Below are 20,741 nucleotides of genomic sequence, written 5' to 3' on the forward strand. Positions count from 1 at the left end.
TTAAAATCCGCGAGTCACAGACAGTTATCTATAAATATCAAAATTGTCACCATCCAAAGATTCAAACGTTTATACGTAAAAAGCCCAAATATAGAAAACGAAATAGATGTTTGAACGAATCGTATCCATCTTCTGTAGCAACCCATTGAATGGAAACGAGATTTCATGCAGATTTTTATGTAAAAAGGGTGAAAGCCTGCCTATAGCGTTTTGTCTTGATGTTTTTACAAGGGGGCTTGTCCCCCCTACCCTATATGGTATTGTAACTTCAAACCCTTTAGGGATAGGGACATAGGGTCGCGTTGGGTGCTTTAGAGGGATAGACCCCCCACCCATTCCCTTTAGGATGACAAGGCGAAAATTCTTGTAGCCTTCCATTATCGTCTGAGTAGGCAGTTGGCACCCTTTGCCTTTTATTGATAGAAAAATATGGGCATTTTACCTTTCGCGCTTCAACTCTTTAGGGATTTCGCTCTATTTGCCTTCTGTTACGAGAATTGATGTGGAGAAGTTAGGACGGCACGCTTTTAGCAACCTTCTTTCTCTTAAGGATTGATTTTGAATGATGACGCCTGCACGCCAGGTCACGTGTCGTTGTTATTTAAGATGTATCGCGACGTAGACCTCCTCGGCAGTATGGATTTGTATTGTTAAGACTTAAGAGGTCAACGTGGTTTTACTTTTTTTATAATAGAACAAAGTTATTACTTTTTATTTTGTTTTTATACATAGGAATTACATTGTTTTTATTTATTGTTTTTTAGTTTTAATACTTTAGTTGGTTGGTTTTATTCAAAACCATCTTCTTCCTTAGATCTATATTCTAGTTTTTTTTGTTGTTGTGGATTTTAGGGGTTTCGAATGGTTTTTATTGGAGAAATAATATAGCGAGAGAAGTAGTAGGTTTCTTCGGAACTTGCCTCGTAACTTCCTGTTTCTACTTCCGGGTTACTAAGAATTTTTAATTAATTATGATAACAGTTTATAAGCCAAAAACGAAAATTGGGATGCAGTTCTCAAAAACCTTTTTACAATAGGTCTAATGCGTTTCCATTTCTCTCGCTATATTTTCGCTGGTTTCAATAGAGAAAAATCATGGTTTTTGTCATATTTGAATGACCAAAATCATCGAAATTGGACGTGATTTTACGATGACTTTATTTCGGAGAACTTTGTTAAATATTTTTAATTAATTTATGGTTTGGGAAAGTTTTGTTTGAGCTCCCTTTCCGCCTCCTTTATTATTTTTTTTTCACGACAATTTTTTTTCAAACTAATTTTAATTAAACAAAAGATTTAATTGAATCCATAATTATCATCACCCCATTTTTTTACAATTTTAACCCTTTTTGTTGTTATCATTATTTACACGAAAAATTGTTATATCATCGAATATTATATAATCACTGGTACACGCGATTTATTTTGTCCTAAAATATTGTTTTGTCATATTGTTATTGCACATTTTTTATAGCGTCAATTGATTGGGTTTTGTTTCTGATTTAGTTAGGTTTTATTTTAATTATTACTTTTAAGTCTCGAATGAATGATGTGAACGGGGCCCATCAGGAACACTCGTTTTAGATTATTTTCTCAGACTTAAAAGGGCCTCGTTTCATAATCCCAGGGCGGCTGCGTGTTTCTGAGCTTTGAGTCTCAAGTCCGCGATGCTAGAGTTCTTGTTACTGAGTCTCTCCGCGGCCATCAGAGCCGTTAAACTGAAGGGATGTGTCGGGGTTGGGTAGAATAGGAATCCGGCTGCGGCAGCTGCCGCTGCCGTTGCTTGGGCCGAGGAACTGGCGGAATTGATACCCGAGTGGGCAGCGGCCGCTGCTGCCGCGGCGGCCGAATAGTGGTGGGCGGCAGCCAGGAAGGCCGGGTCGGCGTAGGGTAGGTAATGGGCGGCTGCCGTCGTAGGAACTAAGTAGCGCTCCTGGTGGTGATTCGGTAAACGACTAGCCGAAGAGCTACTGACGTTAATGTACGGAGCAATGCGAGAAGATTCGATCGGGGTACTTGCTGCCATCATTAGATCCGGTACTGACACTGTCAATTAGAATCAAAGTAGTTTGTGTTAGAATTAGAGTTCAGAAAAAAGATTGAGGGTGATAAAACGGGACTGTCAGACTCAGTTGTCTAGAAATTCTTTATTTTATATATTATATATTAAAAAAAAACTGCTTACTCTTTTGGACTTGACTTTCGTGTTTTCGACACTTCGCCCTTCTGTTTTGGAACCATACCTTTGTGAATAAAAGAAAAAAATTAAAATAATATTAGATTCCATTATATTTTCTATGGCTCCTGTAAGAATGTTTCACCCCTTAACTCGGGTGTGCGTACTTAGGAAAAGCTGCCATTTAGGCGAAACTTACAGGATGTATTTTCTACCTGCCCCTGTAGAAATGTTGTTCTTACTATACACCAGTGCCCAAGGAAAAGCGCAGTAAGCTAACTTACAGGGGTATATTAAGCAGAGCTATCAAAATGTTTTAATCAAGGTTTTCAAAATGATAAAATGAGTTAAGCCTCATGCGCTGATAATTTTTTTCGAACCAAAATTGAAAGATATTCTTTAGGGACGATTCTTAGACCACGTGTTCTCAATTTCACCATACGTAGGATAGACAGGGATAAATGCATATGTATAACACGCAATTTCGTCATCGTTAGTGACTAATAATAAAGTGCGTCTATTAGCCTCTCCCCATTTATTTTTTTATCCCTGGGTATCACGGAATCTTGGCGATTAATAAAAAAGAATTACTGTCTCTCTCCCCCCTCTTTTTGGGCGCAAGTCTTTACCATAGAGTCACCAAGAGAGAGAGAGAGAGAGAGAGAGAGAGAGAGAGGGTGTAGAGATTGATAATTGAATTATCTCGTCGTTGTCTCTATTGTGTTTCTCCAATGGCTTCAGAATGTGTCTCGGTTGGCCTACCACTGCCATTTACTCCCTGGTGATAAGAATTTATTGAATTTTTCCGATAATATTGAAAAATGAAATAAGAGGGGAATGTTGTCCCATTTACTTTCTATGGCCCCCATAGGAATGTTTCACCCATTGCACTCCGGTATGCGAAAGGGGAAAGCTGCCATATAGGCGAAACTTATCCCATGTATTTCTTACCATGAATGAATGGTGAATGAATGGTTTATTGACCCTTTTGATTACAAATCCCTTTTGGAACAGGGAGGAACCCTCTAACGTGGGTTCACAGGTCCGAAAATAAAAAAAAAAAACTAAAACAAAGCATTAAATGTCGTACAATAAAAAAACACTAAATTAATATTTACACGTTACAAAGTCAACAAGAAAACTATTTACAATTATGTACAATGACAGCTGATCGACATATGATTCAATCCTTTAATAGGGCATGGGGCAGAGAAGGCGCAATTTCGCCCAATTGGCTAAAATACTTTTTGTGATAGTTATGACTTCCATATTTGGCCTATCCCCGAGAGATAGGCTATCCGCCAGGGTAATGGGCCCAAACCTCAGGTACGGGGCTCTTGCTTGTGCCAGGGCCGGACAAAACAGCACTACATGCTCGATGTCCTCTAAGACCTCCCCACAGAGAGGACAGCCGGCCACCTCCTTATCAAAAATGTGGGAAAGACGAGCGGATGTTGCTAACGCCCCCGTCCGGGCCAGGAAAAACAACCCACTAGCAAGGGAATTATCATAGAAAGGTTCTATGCCCCTGTAGAAATGTTGTTCTTACAACACACCGGTGCCCGTAGGAAAGCAACCATAGAGGGGCGGAAGCAATATGATATCTGTTTTTAATTGCTATACTAATTTAAAAAGTTAGGAAAGTTATGAGACAAAAGTTTGAGGATATTAAAATAGTACGAAGTGTTTGGGAACTATCTAATCTTAGCAATAATTTATATCCATCAAAATTAATTCAAGACATTTATTGCGATCTTGTTTTTTTAGATTTATTTTTTTAATTTGAAAGGGTTATGTTGTATTAAATGTTGAATATTCATGGGAATTACTGGGTGGCTTCATTAAGAAGCCGCCTATTTCAAGAGGATCGTCTATCGCTTTGAGTCGAGCTACATCTTGAGTTCTTGAGCGAGCAAACTTAATTAAGTGGCTCCCCCGAAATAAGGCCCCGATTTTTATTAAGCGCTGGATCTCGACTAGCTATGTCGTCGTTTTTCCTATTAGCAGTTATAGCTAACCAACCCTCTCTCGAACTTGATTCGTCTTAACTCGGTTAATAAGGTTAACCCCGATTCTATTATACGCTTTATAAATCTGTTTTAGTCTCTGACTAAACCCTGATTTTTTTCTCTTTTCTTTTCCGAATTTATTTAAACCAAGGATATATTGTTACCATCACTTCAAACCTACCAACTCTTAGTCAGTCTGTATCTATGTTTTCAACTTAAAAAAACTGTAAATATCATATCGTTAACGCCTTTATCGTCTAATACACGACGAATAACAGTTCAATATGACAAATTGCACACCAATCCATAATCCTTAACGTCCATGCCCAGCACGCATCTCGCCTTGAAAACCATGCATTTGACTATATCAAGATTCCTTAAAGGCAGATCACAAATTTTATTTACCGTCTGTCCTTAACCCTAACGTTGACGCAGAATTCAATTAAGAGTTATTCTCTATTTAGTCCTATACTCCACCCTTCGTACAGTACAGTTTAGGGTTTTTCCTAAAATAAGGATGCGTATACAGACTGCAGCATCGATGGGTTCCTCTTGGAAGATGAGGATGAGAGTGAGAGAGAGAGAGAGGGTTATCCCAAATCCCAGCGTCGGAAAAATCGCCGGAAGGGGTCCACGAGAGAGAGAGAGAGAGAGGGAGGGAGGGAAGTTCGGGACCACCACCACCGCTTAATTTACATAATTCGGGGCTAAACGTTACCCGAGCACACTATATCTATTCATTAGGAAATTGCCGTTTAACAAGATGGAATTTATTAGAAATAAGTGGCTGTCCTAATGTAATCAAGAAGTTTCGGCCGCAGGGGGGTCTTTCGTCTTCTAAGCCTTAGTCGGCTTTAGCTCTCTCCTTTTTTTCCTTTTTTCTTTCTTTTCCATAAGCCTAATGCCCTAAAACTAACCCTATCCTAAGTTTCTCCTTCTCCTCCTCTTGCTTCAAGATTCAGTTATAGTATAGACGAAGTACTAAATAAAGGGGGAGGAGGAAGTAAGGAAAAAATATACACTTCCGAAACGGAAGAAGAACCCTGCGGGGGTTGCGTGACTGTTAAGCCTTGGGGAGGCAAAAACTCATGGATGCTTGTCTTAATAAGGCAGTGATTAATTGAGGTTATTAGAGCGAATCTTTCTATGCTAGTCATTGTTACCGACCTTCAAAATTAGGTTGGAAATTGAAATTTGATAAAAAAAAAAGTTTTTATTTAACAATAGATACGTTAAATAAAGTGTACAGTGAACGCAATTTATAAAGAAAGATAAAAACATTTACACGAACAATGTATTAAGTTCAATTTCAATAATTCCAATTGCTTAATACATTTTTTCTGACCATAATGAATAACAAGAAACGGCACCAATCGGCATTGATTGTATTACGGTTTGTGGGAAAATTACACGAATTGCCAATTCCCTAAAAATCCAAATCAAATTTACATAATCCCACGGGGAGTAGTAATCTAATCCTCCCTTACAAAATTTTACGAAAACATTTACCCCCAACTGCGCTATCATTCTATGTCTGCGCGCGCATCGCACGTGCCCCTAACTGACAGAATATTTCTTTTACAAATATATAACGTCCACGTTAATAATGGATGGATATGTGGTCACGTGTCCATAACTGGTAGATTTAATTTTACACCCAAATTGGGGATTATATTCGGCACTATCGTAAATTCCGGGGCCAGCGGATTATAACGCCTTGACTCAATCCCAAACTGTCTGCCTATAAAGATGGGCTTTTATAGTAGATTTCGACGTGGGATTAAGCCCGGGGGTTTGTTTATTACCCTTTTAGTATAATTAAACCTATATAGAATGAAAATAGGGATTTAAACCTACTATCCATATTATAAAAGCTGGATTATCAAGTAAATAGCGGGACATGAGACACCCATTGATATTTTAAGTCAGATTAAAGTTGTTTTAAAATGGGGAAATTTGATCAAAAACAGTAGCGCAAAGCTTATCAAAACATTCGAGCAAATTTGATACAGGACTGGTAACGGCGAAGCCCCAATCTTTCGTCTTTGCATCCATTCACATACCGGAACCGGATGTTAAAGGGTAGCTAGCTCCCTCCCCATTTCAAAATCAAATCAATCTGATATAAATCTGTCTTGAAAACTGCACGGCATCCGAACTCGATCTATCAATCTACTAATTAGCCAAGTTGGATTTGGTGAATTCTCTATTTTATATATCGTTTTTCCTTTCTCTCTTCATGCTGGTCTCTCTGAGGTCTCTTAGGTTTTTATGGAGTGCTGGACTGGATATTTGAGAACCAGTTTGTACGTGACGCTCATTTCTTTCGAGGGAACTACGGAATCCCGAATGGATCTTTTTGTTCTTAATGGGGGGCGGGGGTGGAATGGGATAAGGAATGTGATCTCTCTCCCCCCACCGGTATATAGGCCTAGTGATGTTCTTAATGTAAGAAAAAAGGGGTTAGAGGGGCTTCAGTCGTTTTCTCTCTTTTCTCAATGTCTTGACTGCTACCCGAAGTTTTCCATCGTAGCCAAGTCAGTTTACGCTTGACGTTGCACTCTATTTATTAGGGGGAAAATCTTGCCCTTACCCTTACTCTAGCGCTAGTTGTAAATTTTGCCTCCTTAAATATACTGGATTCTAAGAGGCACCGTTCTTGGACAACAATCGTTGGCCAGCGTTCTCTTTTGGCCGCGTATCTTTGAATTAATTTTCTATATCTCCGTTTTAAGAATCTCGGTTACAACTAGAAGGATGTTTTAGTTTCCTCAAACAGGAGGCGAATGTTTTTAAAAACAATTGCATTTTCTCATAAAAATCTCTTTCTGCGTTTTTACAGAAGTGAGATGAGACCAGAAGTACTGAGCTAACCAAATTCTTCACTCGGCGAAAGTGAATATTCTTGATAACACACGAACGGTTGGCCCTCTGGTGGCGGTTTCTGAATTTTCCCTCCAAAACGTGAGACGCTCGCGGTGGTAGACGGCCGAACTAGATTCAAGCACCCGCGTCCGTGTTCCGTGGCTTTAGGTTGAGGGGAAGGGGGTAGGAAATGTTTTTGGAACTCGACCAATTTTTTTCTCTCTAGTTTTATCGCGTGGGAGCGGAATAAAATCCTCAAATTTGTTCACTAATGCCAGGATCTACTATTAATGCTAGAGCCCTTCACTTCTAGTCTCATCTCACTTCTGGTTTTTAATTACAAAACAGTTGAAATGGGTTTCAATGTGTCTAATACAGGGTTCGTACGGAACCTGGATAGCCTGGAAAACCTGGATAAGTCAGGGATATGGATAATAGGGGAAAAAGTCAGGGATAAGTCAGGGTTTTAAAATGTTTTCCTAAAAAGTCAGGGATAGTTCAGGGATTTCGTTTTGGTGGATCAAACCACGCTTCGAGCAATGCTAAATATGAGCCCAGGTGTCATCATGAATTGGACTCTGGTAAACATCCTAAAATTGTCAGGGATATTGGCTAAATTTGGTCATGGATAACCTGAATATGGCAGGGATTTTCAATGTAAAAATTTCGTCCGAAGCCTGTTTTCCCAAAGTTGTACGAAGGAAGTCTGTTTAGCGACTGGGTAACCTTTAAGTTACATCTTGCTGGTTCAAGCGGAGTTGTTGTTGACTTCCGGTGTATTTTACCCATGGTTATAAGAGGGGATAATAGCGGTTATATACTCAACTCTAGATCGAGTTTATTAGTAATAGGAGAATCTTATGTTTCCAAGTAACCAACTGGAAGAAGGCGGGAGAAGAGGGGTTTTATTTTTGTCCGATGAAAAGGGGGAATATCTCTCTATCTCTCTCCTCTTGCTGCGAGAGCGCTATAGCGACTCTTCCCAATTAAGGTCCCTGAATGAAACCGTTTACCTTCTATAAAAGAAGCATTAAGGAAACAAGGATTTAATCAGCGTAAAAGCCCGACTTAATCGACGTGCCAAACCCGCTTATCTCGACCTGACTACTGCCACGCCCCCCTTCTCCGCGCGTCCCATGAGAGACTTGAGTGAGATGGGCTCCTAAAAATCTGCAGCCAGAGTCTCTCTCAGATTCCAGCTCGGCACGATAATAATCCGGCTACTAAAACGCGGGATGCTCTCCTCTGCGTGGAGTTTTACGAATTTAGGATTAAATTTTATTTTTATCATTACTTAATTAATTGAGCACATTTAAATTTTCTGAACCTTTATATTCATTAATGCAGCTTCTTATTATCATATGTCAAGCCAATCAAATAATTCAAGCACTTACACTACGCCTTTAATCGATGAATATGAGTCACAAACACTTTATAAGAATAAAGGCTTTAGAATAAAATAAAAAAATCTCTTAGTAAAAAAATGTCACTTAGAGCTAAGTACTTGGCGACAAAAAAACTATAGTAGCATTCATGGGTGACAAATTTTTTCTTCCTTCACCCCTTCCCCCAAGTAGCTCCGTATAAGAAAATCCTAACCAACCCCTTTCTGGGCTGTTTTTAGCTTGACTCTGATATTTCTAAATGTATAAAATGGTTATGTATACAGGGTGTTTCTGATAAGTCTGTAAATAAATTAAGGGTTTTGATGTTCTTTGAGTGGAAAATGTAACTTCTAACTCCATTTTGTCCTCCGGGCCACCCCTATTAGAAACACCCTGTACACATATAAGAAAAGGGGTTAAACCCCTTCTTCAACTCCAAAAAAGAAAGAGGGTGACGGTTTTTGTCTGGGGTAAAAACTATTTAAGCACCCAGAGAGTTATAGTTTGTTCAAGTAGTTTGATTTAGTACAAAGAAAGCTGGGTTGGTGCGTTTTTTCTATAAGAGTTTTAAAACATTCCCGCGATATTTTTCATTGACTCTAATAAGTCGAACAACGGAGTGAGACTAGCTGAATGACAAATAGATTCGACTCCCAAAATTCAATGTAAAAAAAAAAGGATTTTTTTTTGTTTAAAGTTCACCCCACGTGCTCTGGGGCGAAGTGTAGATAGGGGTTATACAGATTGAATTATCACATCTTCAAACTCTTACGGGAATCGATTTAAGGGTAGAACTTAACTATACTGACTGCATGCTCCAGGGTACACTAAGTGCATGCAGTTTAGAACTTGTAAGGGTGCAACGAAGGGTGGTATATACGTTTATGGATCACTAGCTATACTGATAATACGTTAAATATCCTATTTATTTCTCTGATCTTACTTAGGGTAGCGTTACCAGACGTTTAGGGTAACCTAGCGGAAGTGTCAGTACTGTTAAATGTGTGGCAGACATACTCTGGTTAACTAAAGCTAATTACTAAACACGTGCATTTAGAAATTCAACATTTTTGGCTATTTCATGTCTGTTAAAAATCCCCTGTTAATAAAATCTCTATTGTTTAAAATTTCAACCTGAGGGCAAGAAGAAATCGCATCATGCAAAATTGAAAATATCCATCTAAAAGTTAAAAAGGCATATCACAATTTCCCCGGTATATTTAGAGTACATTTAAACCACCATTTGAGGTTGCATTTCCCTTCCTAAGCTTCTCCATTTAAAAAAACCCAGGAAAAGGGAAAGCCATGATATAAATACCTAAAAAGGGTGGCGTATTTTGCTCGCGTTTTACCATCCATGGTTGAAGAAGTGTTCTCCCATCTATGGGTCTCCGTTTCTTTTAAAAGGGGGTGTTTGGTGGTCCATTTGGGCAAGATAAGAATAGCTAGGGAATAAGAGGGAAATCTGTCCGCGTTATTTCCCCTTGTCTGACCACTCTCGTCTCTATTGGGCGACAAAGGAAGACAATTCACGAATCCATTTTCAACCAGGACTTAAAAAAAAAAGAAACCCAGGGAGCTAAGGCTTAAAAACACCCATTGGGCAATATATATTTCTTAAGGATTGTACTCTCTTTTACGGTGAGCAGAGAAAATGGAATAAAGAGCTAGCCCCAGCACCCAGCCCCGAAAATGGTTCATTTTAAAGTGCTTTTTGTGGTCGTTTTGCGGTGAATAAAATAGCGTGTAATGATGCGATTTCCTTCACAAAAAAAAGAGAAGAAAACCTTTCTCTTTCTCTCTCTGATGTCTCTCCTTTCGTGGATATCTTGGACTTATTTTTTTATGCAAAAGATACGACGATTTCTTATGTGTTGCTGCATGGTTATACTATGTTTTTTCTCTGTTTTTCTATCTACAGGAGATTTTTTTTGTTTTTGGCCTTTTAATATTAAAGGTGCATGCGATTATCGTTCTTCTTTATCTATTTGTTTGTTCTCTATAGGTCATTTTATCGTAAGTGTCGCGTTTTTTAAAAACTCAAACCTTAATTATTTCAATATGAAAAGAGATATGGTTTGTGTGACACCTTTTTCTCTTGAAAAATTGTCCTAAAAATACTAGCAATATGTTATAGCAGAAGCAAACGCGAGGAGGCGCAAGAGAGGGAGAGATAAAGAGATATTTTATCTTTTCCATAAATGATATGTTGTAGCATTCATAACTCGTATTTTGTCTCGAACTAATATCATTGGTAAACGGATCTGTCCTCTTTTCTGTCGATATTTTCGCCCCCGTTGTTGGGAAAAAAAGATGTCTTTATTTGTTTGGTTCGTAATGCGAATCGCCTTTCTCGTATCTTTCGGGTCAAGAAATCGGCCCCCCCCGTCCGCGCATTGCCCGCTTGAAGACGTCCGAAGATATTTGCAATATCATGCTTCAACATTTTCCCCCGTCACTTCCTCCTCGCTTCCCTTCTCCCATTTTTTCCTTCCCCCTTTTATCTTAATCGATATTACTAAAAACAATAAAATAGGCCTAAAACGACAACAATACCAACGTGTTTAACCCTAAAATAGACCTAAACATAAACGAGCTTAAAAAGGTATTAACGTGATAAGCGATAACCAAGTTCTCCTTTTCTTAATCTGTTATGGGAGTTAAGATTTACGGGATTGTTAGAGTAATGTTCCTCTCCTTTTCTACATATACTCCCTGCACTTTATTCCAACGCAGTTTTAAAATAAAATAGAAGTGTTGTAAATTTAAAATCGATTTCAATTCAATCAAATCACTTCCAACTTCCGAAAGATTTTTGGTACGCGAGTTTCAAGGCAGAAAAGCGAAAAAAAAAAAAAATAAAAAATGTCCATTCTTCTCATAGAGATTTTTTTTGGTGTGTTGGGGGTCCATGTATTAGGGACACGAGTGGACAGCGTTCAAAGCGTATTAGGTGGCTCATCTATCGCTATCGTTCCTAATTGGGTTAGGGGTAAAGAGGAGCTATAGGGTAGGGGAGGGGGTTCCTCCTAGTGCAGGAATCGGAATCGGCCGATGTCCGATTAGGTCTTAAGGCAGCCTGACAGTCCGCAGAATCGAGCCGCAAGCCGCGACCAGTCGCCGCCGTTTTCTAGTAGTATATACTGACTGCATGGTCAGGCCACAGCCATAGCTATATACTATCTTCTTCTGTTCTAGCTTAACTACATGTAACTCTAGTTCAATCCTCGTATCGACAAGGCCCATATACCCAAAGAGCTATGGAAGCGATCTGATATATACTCTATAAATTAAATCCAATCCATCCAGCCTCCCTATGATTTTGGTCTGCTGGTCAGAATACAAAGGGTGATATCCTAGACAAAGTAACTTAGCCTTATATTTTGTGTACCACTTTTAGGGGTTAGAATTGTACAATAATTTATAGCGATATTTTGAACTAAGGCTTGTTATTATCATAATACACATAATCAATATATTTGCCTATTAATTACTTTGTATAAATAATTTTTACTGCCGGGATTTGAATATGGAATGCATGACCGCAATTACTTACTTGAACTCTGGCTTCGGACAACCCTAGCCTTTGAGACAATTCTTCCCTCATAAACGCGTCGGGATAGTGCGTCTCGTCGAAGAGTCTCTCCAGTTCATTAAGTTGTTCTAGAGTAAAGTTTGTTCTTGACCTCCGCTGTTTGACCTTGGGCGCGTGACATTGCGAACTGGCTGACGAGTTAACATCCGGGCTGAGACACCCGCTACCACCGTTAATAGCCGAACCCCCCGAATCGTCCGGACTCATAGAGGACACTCTTGATGGGCTGGGTTCCGGCCGACACGGTGGTGTACTCTCGCTTCTAGCCGTGATGGTCTCGACTACCGGCGTGTCTCGGCTACCGTTGGACTCCCCCGGACAACGGTCATCTACCACAATGTGTTTGACGTCTGAATTTGGGGATGGTGGTGGGGAACCTCCGTCGTTACTTTCGGAACGGGAATGGACCCTGGTCAAGTTCATTTCGCTTCTGTTTTCGTGCGTATCCGGTGGAGTCAAAGGAGGGTGGTTCATTAAACCTGGGTAGAAATTCAAAGATGCTAAAATAGCGTCAATATCGTGGGTAATTTTATGCAAATATTTGATTAAAATGTAATTAAGCTTTTGAAATTTTAATTTTGTTTAAAGATTGGCGTTAATTGAAAAGATGACCGTTGGATATTGTAGGCCAAATGGGTTAAAATATTTTTTAACCCTTTCAATTATGCCTATTTAATTAGTTACTTTATTCCCGCGTAAACAATTATTAAATCAGTTCAGAATTTTCTTTAAACTTCTGTTAAGTTTTTGAACCGTCGTTAAAGTCATACTACGTTCTTAACCTTTCTATGGCATTTATTATTAATAATACCCAAAATTGCTTAATTTAACCGTCCCCTAACTATGGCCCAATTTAATTCAAAGGAAAATCAAATTAGAAACTAACCAACATTGTCTTCTAAAACATATTAAAGCCTAATAGCCTAATATAAACCTTGGTAATTTGGTCCATCCCATCGTAACTGTAATATAACCGCTGCCGCGCCACAATACTCGCGCCTTAAATGGGGCCACAACACGCGACCAATATAATAAATAATTCAGGAAGTGGGGGCCCCAAAAGTTCCCTTTCTCTCTAAAATCAACCGTAGCTGTAGGTAACTGAGATTGCCAAGCAACGCGGTCTAAAATGATTCGGGCATTTTCAATTATTAAATTCCAATTGCTAACAGCGTTGGGCGCCCGCCCCACTTTCCTATACAATAGTAATTACTAAATGTTGGAACGGAAGTATAGGAAAAACCGAAGTTATCAAACTGCAGTTTCACAATCAATGGGGACCGCGTGTTGAAAAGCGGAATTCAGTTTAGGCTTAGCGTTGCAATTTAAGAGTAAATAAATATTCTTAACGATACGTGCAACTGATATATCGAAGTTAAACTTGTATTTGACGTGTTTTAGGCTTAATAACGTGTGTTCCCCCTCGTTTTAGGCTTAATAACGTGTGTTCCCCCTCAATTTAGGCTTTAAAACCTGCGTTCCCCCCTCAATTTAGGCTTTAAAACCTGCGTTCCCCCCTCAATTTAGGCTTTAAAACCTGCGGTTCCCCCTCAATTTAGGCTTGAAAACCTGTGTTCCACACTCCACTCAATTTAGGCTTAGAAACGTGTCTTTTGATATCTTTTGTTATTTGTCTACTTTCGGGTTATAGAAGGGACTCTCTAATAAACAGAGTTTGCTGGAAGGATAAACTCTATACAAGCTTTAATTTCCAAACAGTAAACCCCCGTTAAGTTTAAAGCGCGGGCAAGGTTTAGGCTTAAACTTCCATCCAATCAATCGCCTTGGTACTGTAGCGGCAGTGGAGCTAAGCTATACTGTCCCCTCCAATACAGGCGGAGTAATAGCCGTAATGAACCTACCAGCAAGCTTATATACGCCATTACCCCGATTTCAAACCTTCTAATTGGGAATAATTATCAAGGAGGGAGCGCGTGATCTAATTTATTCGACGTCTAAAACGGAATAGCGCCTGGTGGTGGCAACCCAACTCCGTCTATATCCAAATAAATACAGATAGCGCGTACGAAGCTAAAACGGGCTGGACTTTTCTAATACGGTATTCAACCCTAACTTTATTGGCTCTAAAAGGGTGAACATAGCACGCGTATTGGGGAGCGAAACATGCCGGGCCTTTTGAAACGTGACCGCTGAAGGAATACATTTTAAAATAAGGTAGACTATATGAGAGGGAGCAACTCTTAAATTGGAGGAAAAGTATGTAGGTGATTTTTCCAAAATTGAGGAAATTGGATTTAGTTTCCACTTCGGATTTGTGAGGTTAAGCTAACGTTGAGAGAGGACTAATTAGTTTGGTTTAAATACAGGGTGTTTGTGATAAGTCTGACTTCAATTGAATTAAAGGACCCGTTCCTAGGGTCAAACGGACCACAAAGTGTCAAAGAACCATGGGGTATTTAGTTACTAAAATTTGTGCTGCCCATAGATTGATTGGCCCCAAAGAGCAGGAAATAGTCACACATGTTAAATAGTCTTCAATCAAGGGTAAGCTAGCAGAAGTGTTCTAAAGGTTTGTACTATGGTAAAGTGTTTTAGGAAGTCATAGGTGCAAACATTTCGATGTATTTCACAAATCTCACCTTCATTTATTTACTTATTTACCGTAATTAAGATAAGCCGTGCAGCGCAAACTAAATTAGAGCGGTAAAATAAAAACCCGTAGAATAATTCTAATTTCTAAAATGAATCGATGTACAATGATTCTCCCCATAGGCGTCTAGCTAAGGGCGAGCTCGAAAGAATTTATTTAACCATTTCACGAGTATTAAACTTTTAAATCCGTTACTGTATAGTAATAAGTATACACGTTGAATGTATTTTAAGTTGAATATTCGTGGTGAAAATGAACCGCACTAGTCCGTATAGTCTACCCTCGAAAATACGTGCTCGAATATTTTTGGACTGAACGATAAGTGGATTAACGCCCTAGCTGCTAGGAGGACTACCCTAAAATTTTTCCTTTTCAATTTTAAATAAGCGAATGAAAACGGGCGAGTAACGTTGGTGTACGGTGGTACGCACCTGGAGCCAAAGCCTCCTAGTCATTTGCCTAATTCGCTCATCCATTTTTAGGATGCTCAAAAATTCAACATGTAAGTGGCGACCCCGTACTTCTCCCTTTTGCCCCGTATACCTAATGAAAATTCCATCTTTTCCTTTCCTTTCGCGTATGCCGCTTCCTAGAGAAATGCTCCTTGTAATAAACAACTTGTTCGCGGTTTTATTCCCAGGCTTACTTATATTACGTCTTTTCGCGATTTCAGGGCTCTGTTCGCATGCAGTTTGTTCGCTAAAATGCGTTACCGGCGTCAAAATGAATCATTTACATTTATTGGTTTATCATTTTTAAAATTTGTTTTGGGACAATTTGAACAATAAGTTTTGTTTATATCTCGGGTCTGTTTTTTTAAATCACTGAAACACATCTTTAACATTAACAAAATGTCTCAATTTAAAAATATAATAATCTTACTCGGTCAATTTATAGTTAAGAAACAACATTTTTACTTTGCGACAAATTTAAATATACAGTATGTTTCGAAGCTTTTTATGAAAATGGTGTGCAGCAGGTGAAACATTTCTACAGGGGCCTATTGGAAATGCATAGGGTGTTTCAGCCTGTAAGATGGCTTCCCCTGCGTTGGTTTCTGCGCAATTAATTAATAGAATGGTCCATAATGTCAATTTCAAAGCTTAAATACTTATCCCGAATAGTTCAGACGACGTATTTACAAGTCTGAACTGGTCCCACTTATTTTTTTTTGGAGTTTGGGGGAGATGGAAGAGGTAGGGTATACGCGAACATATCTCTATATCCGAAAAGGTGGCTTCGGTAATGTCCATCTGTAAAATCAGGTACACTAGGAATCACGTCGTACCCTCCAAGGCCCAGTCACGTATACACATCGCGAGAGAGGCATAACCCCCATCCAAATATAAGCTTGCTGGGCGCAAAGCTAGTGTAGAGAGTGTAAAGGTCTATGACAAGAAATAAACGGGGGCGGGAAAAATAACGGCCCTCTAACTTACGACCATACCCCCCCTTAAAGTTCCCGCCACCATTTTTGACCAAGGCTTAGCCACACTATAATTTAATTCATTCAATGCCTTTGATATATCCAAGTTAAAATATTTAACACCGACTAACCGCATGCTCGTTCTCTTAAAGCAATTTCCGCGGTATAGCTATTAAAAAGGGAACTAGGCCTATATGCTAGGAGACCAAAGGTGAAAATGAAAATTACGGGGAGTGAATTTTTCGGATAGGTGGCATGGTTTTAGGTTTCCCGGAGCGTTATGACTCCCCGGGGGAACCACCCCCCCAATACTCCACCCAATTTCAGGGAAAGTAGTTTATGGGGACGACATCAAATTCAATTGGCGGGAAAATTGTGTATACGCCGATTTTTGGGTTTCAATACCGAATGTTATGTTTTGATGGGTTTATATAATAAGGCTCTGATCTATTTTTAAAATCAGAATTGATTCAATTCCATAAGGAATAACCTGGGCTATTTAGTTTCGTTTATTGCTTCCTTTAATTTGTGTGGCGTATTTTTATTATTTATTTATTTATTTTTTGTTAGTTAGACTCTCTGACCTTAGGCAAAAACAGTTAATTATTGTATTACGTTGTATTTAATTCATTAATTTGAAATTACAACGGAGCTCTCTGATTGGTTGGCATTATATAGGGTTCAAAAACGCAAACACTCACGTTAAGCCTTTGCTACTGAATCTTCAATTTACGAATTAGTCTTAATATATAAATAAATAAATAAATAAATAAATTAAGGATGAAAACTTTGCTTTTTTCACTGCGCTTAAAGCCGGTTTTCCAATAGCAGAACAAGGTTATAGTCCGAACTGGGCCTGTTTTCAAATTCAATCCGAGTGATTCGTACTCGAAAATAAAATAAAAAGAAAAGAAAATCACTTCGGAGTTTTATTTTCCGTTTCAATTGGCTAACAAAACCCCCGAAATTTTCTATATGGCAACTCTGCGTGAAAATCGGTTCATCCCTTCCCATTTAAGACCAAGGTACACAGTACCTTGAATCTTTTACAATGAGAACGTGCCCCTATGCACTCAGGGAGCTCCGGGTTGCACTAGGGCAAGCTGGATAGCGGCAATAAGACATCATTGGCTATCCGTTATAGCCGTAAACACGTCATCTTTGGCAAAAGAGACTAACACAATGCTCTTAGATTCTTACTGAAGCGCGAACGAAATTGGTTTGGTTCTCTTTTTTTTTTTCTTTTTACCTTTGGTGGTTTCTCTTATTTGCACTTACGTTATCTCTGATCCACTTTTCTCTTTTTCCCTAATGGCGATCTACGAAGCTGGAAAAAAGCTAACGTCACGTATGAAAGAAGGGACCCCCAAAAACGAATATACGGGGGTCCATTTTCTATCTCTCTCTCTAGTTATTGAATTAAGGCTGGTTTTTGAGGTGTTACCGAAAATTGCATCCTCAAATATTGATGGGATTGCTAGCAATATGGAAAGAAATGTATTTTTGTAGCGCAGGACGTCGTCTGCTTCGGAAGATTCGTGCGTGTTGTGACGAAATGTTATACAGGACTGTCTAGATGCGGTTCATTTGTGAAATGCGATTTTACGGTGTTTATGCGGGAAATTATTATGATAGTTTTGCTGGTTTGGTTCATGAATTACAAATTTATTTGCAGACCATTTTGATGTTAATAGCTCTTGACATTTGTTTTAGAATTAAGACAGTCATTACCACTCAAATCGTATTAATGTCATATGGCTTTTAACTCCCAATATAATGGAGACTAAAATTCAATTTGCGCATATACCTTCATAATTGACTCATTCAGTGAAACTGTCACAATTAATTTTCAAATTTCATAAATATATAGATATCTTCTGAGTTTATAATAGGTTTTAAATATTTATTTTTAAACCTAGGAGACATTATACAATATAGACTTAGGATGTGTAAAGGAAAAAATTGGTTTAATCCATGTTGGCAGCTATATATATTCCCCCTCTGTTATCCTCGAATCCCTTAGGGTGAACCCTTAATTCAATAATGCCCCCTATATTTATATATATTTTTCCCCGTTCACATTTCATTGGGTTGTGATTTCTCCCTGTATTGTTTTGTTGCATGTAAAATTCTGTTGTTTCAACTAAAACTGAACCGCGTTACTTTGATAGCAATTGTCTGCTATGTTTGCATACTAGAACATTAGAAATTGCTATATGAAATTTGCGTCTCTATATGTGCTCCATAGTTTGTGCCGATTATTCATATTGGCATAAAGTAAAAATTATTTATTTATTTATTTATTAATTAGGAGGTGAATGTTAGGTTTAATTTTGTTACGAGATAATTAAATTCATCTTATTTTTAATTTAATTATATTTAATTTCTTAACGCCACATAGTTTATGATAATTAGCCGCCCAATATGCTCTGTTATTTTTATGATAATTAGCTGATATTTATGCTAATATGCTTCGTTATGTTTTGAAGACAATTTTGACCGATGATTCTCCCAATTACCCCTTTTATAAGAGCTACCACCATCTCTTTAAACATTCAATCGCAAAACTTATTTAAAATTTCAAAATCCAAACGGTTTTTTATCTTGATTTTTAAGACCTACCTCTTGCCATATCTCTGATGTGAATAAATCTGTCCACTTCCTCTTGCTGCCTGCGGGCGTTGGCTTGCGCTCTTTCTGCGGCGCTTCCACCGGCGGCGGCGTTTCCACCCAAATCACTCGAAGCCGTGGAACTCAAACTGCTCGGTCGGGTTGGGAAAAGCAACGGGGATGTCCCAGTTAATAAGCCCAATGGTCCGCATCCCGGTAGACCCGGGAAGGCCGTTAGAAAATGCGGGGCCGAAGCCGATAGTCTGTCAACGACACTGTGAATTGAACGGGATAACGGTGCTCTTGGACCCGGTAATGAAACTGCAACGGCCGCGGCCGCTGCTACGGCCGCCGAACTCGGACTTTGGTCACCCGGTAAGGCCGATGTTAACGTCGGACGCTCCGTCGTGAAGGATTTTGAAACGAATTCTGTTAATTGTTCCATATTTACTTAAATAAATCACACCACTGTTGGGATGGTGTTAGGTTTAAAACCGGAAATCTTGCACCACGTGTTCGCGTCTAAGCCTTAAGGAGCGACAGACCTCCGGTTTCACGAAGCTCTCTAACTTGTATGATTAGGTCTGTCTTTTGCTCAAGTAGTTTTGTTATTTTTCCGTTAAGGGGGTTTTCTAAGGGGGGGGGGTCGAGCCCCTAATGTAATTATCCCGTACCCTTCTTAAGGCTAAGCTCAACTAGTGCGCGCCTGCGTATAGCTGACATTTTAGGAGAAGGCGGTTTTCAAGGGGATACACGCTAGACGTTTACGTACCGAGGTTCCCCTCTTTCGGCGGGAAAGATGACTTTAAGGCGGGGTTTGCCTTCCTAGGAAACAACCCCCGATTGGATGTAACGGTTAGGAGTACTGGGTGTATGAAAGGCGGGATTTTGGAGAGGATTTTCAGGGATGAGAGAGTTGAATGACGCGAAAAGATTCACGTTTACGTGTGCACCGTTTTGTAATTGTTTCACCTTGTAATTCCGGGGATACTTGGGTATTTAAATGGAAAATGGCGAATTGGGAGATAAGGTTGATTTTTATCCCACATTACTAGTTTTTGACAATGTTTAGTCATTTCAGTAAAAATACACGGAATCTGATTGAAATTTAATCCAGTTTTTTATTTGAAATTTTAGGGAAATATTAATTAAGTTCAATTAAATCATGGCGCAAAGTTGCAAATAACATTTGTACCTTTATCATTTAAAACTTGCATTCAATAATGCCTTTTTTTATTAATCACTATTTTTAAATTAATTACAGTTTAATAATGCAAGTCAAATACACGAAATATAGTTTAAAAAATATAGATGTTAAATTTATGCATGAAACGGGGGATAAAAAGCAGCGAGATTGAATTAGAATTTCACTCCAGACCTTAATTAAGTTAACCATTTTTTTCTTCCCCAACCGACTGTGAAAAAAAGAAGAGAGAAGCCCTTATCATGTTTGGGTGAAATCGCCAAGTTGTCTCAGCCGTTTTTATCCAAAATTTTAAAGAGTTTCGATTCATTAACACGGCTACCATGCGGAAATTATTCTCGACACTTTTATTAACAAAATCTTGTAAGGCGTTGAAATTTTGACAAACTTTGGGACCGTCTAGAAAAAGGGAAGCGTCTTCCGCTATTGTTCAAATTTAATCTTCTCACTCTGGTTTATTTTTATTTCTCCCCCATTTTTTATAAGAGCTAATTTTAACGTGAGTTAATATAATTTAATTTGATTTTACGGGTAGTTAAATATATAAGTATTTTCCAGTTTTCATTAAGGATATGAAGTTAGTAAGCTGAGGGTTACGTAATCCTTTACAGGGAGCCCATCAGTCCTATAATTCCTATAAAATCATATGTATTTTTGAACCTGTCCTATATTATCCTATATTTTTGACTTAGTCGAAGTTTTCGTTTAGTTTAGCATCAAATTAATCAAAATTTTTGCGTTTCACTACTTTAGTGTAATATCCCAACATCAAAGAAATTTGACTACAGTGTGGCCTCGACTCCAAAGGTTGAAAAGTGTCTCAAAACTGATCCCATCCATCCTTTTTTTCGGACGCTAGC

General features: G+C 38.7%; 2 protein-coding genes across 2 annotated transcripts in view; one reads left to right on the top strand and one right to left on the bottom strand.

Moving 5' to 3' along the window:
* The window catches only part of mei-W68 (meiotic W68), a 70,664-nt gene that overhangs the window by 11,888 nt on the left and 38,035 nt on the right, over positions 1-20,741 (top strand). The window lies entirely within an intron of this gene.
* LOC149677218 (uncharacterized) lies at positions 1,563-19,122 on the bottom strand. The gene is made up of 4 exons (XM_089838597.1): positions 18,690-19,122; positions 11,992-12,509; positions 2,186-2,243; positions 1,563-2,046 (listed from the first exon to the last, which is right to left on the bottom strand). The coding sequence occupies exons 1-4, from the start codon at positions 19,120-19,122 to the stop codon at positions 1,616-1,618; spliced, it is 1,440 nt and encodes a 479-aa protein (XP_089694723.1). The 3' UTR covers positions 1,563-1,615.

Source organism: Phalangium opilio, unplaced genomic scaffold (genome assembly GCF_054372755.1).
Source record: "Phalangium opilio isolate 3A_F unplaced genomic scaffold, DU_Popi_V2 ptg000045l_1, whole genome shotgun sequence".
NCBI lineage: Eukaryota > Metazoa > Arthropoda > Arachnida > Opiliones > Phalangiidae > Phalangium > Phalangium opilio.

What these genes read in the sequence shown, in the direction of transcription:
- LOC149677218 (XM_089838597.1), bottom strand. Translation starts at nt 19,122, where the DNA reads ATGGAACAATTAACAGAATTCGTTTCAAAATCCTTCACGACGGAGCGT. An exon ending in TGTCCGAAGCCAGAGTTCAA is followed by an intron (nt 2,244 to 11,991) that starts GTAAGTAATTGC and finishes TTATTCACAAAG; the next exon opens with GTATGGTTCCAAAACAGAAG. An exon ending in CGAAAGTCAAGTCCAAAAGA is followed by an intron (nt 2,047 to 2,185) that starts GTAAGCAGTTTT and finishes TCTAATTGACAG; the next exon opens with TGTCAGTACCGGATCTAATG.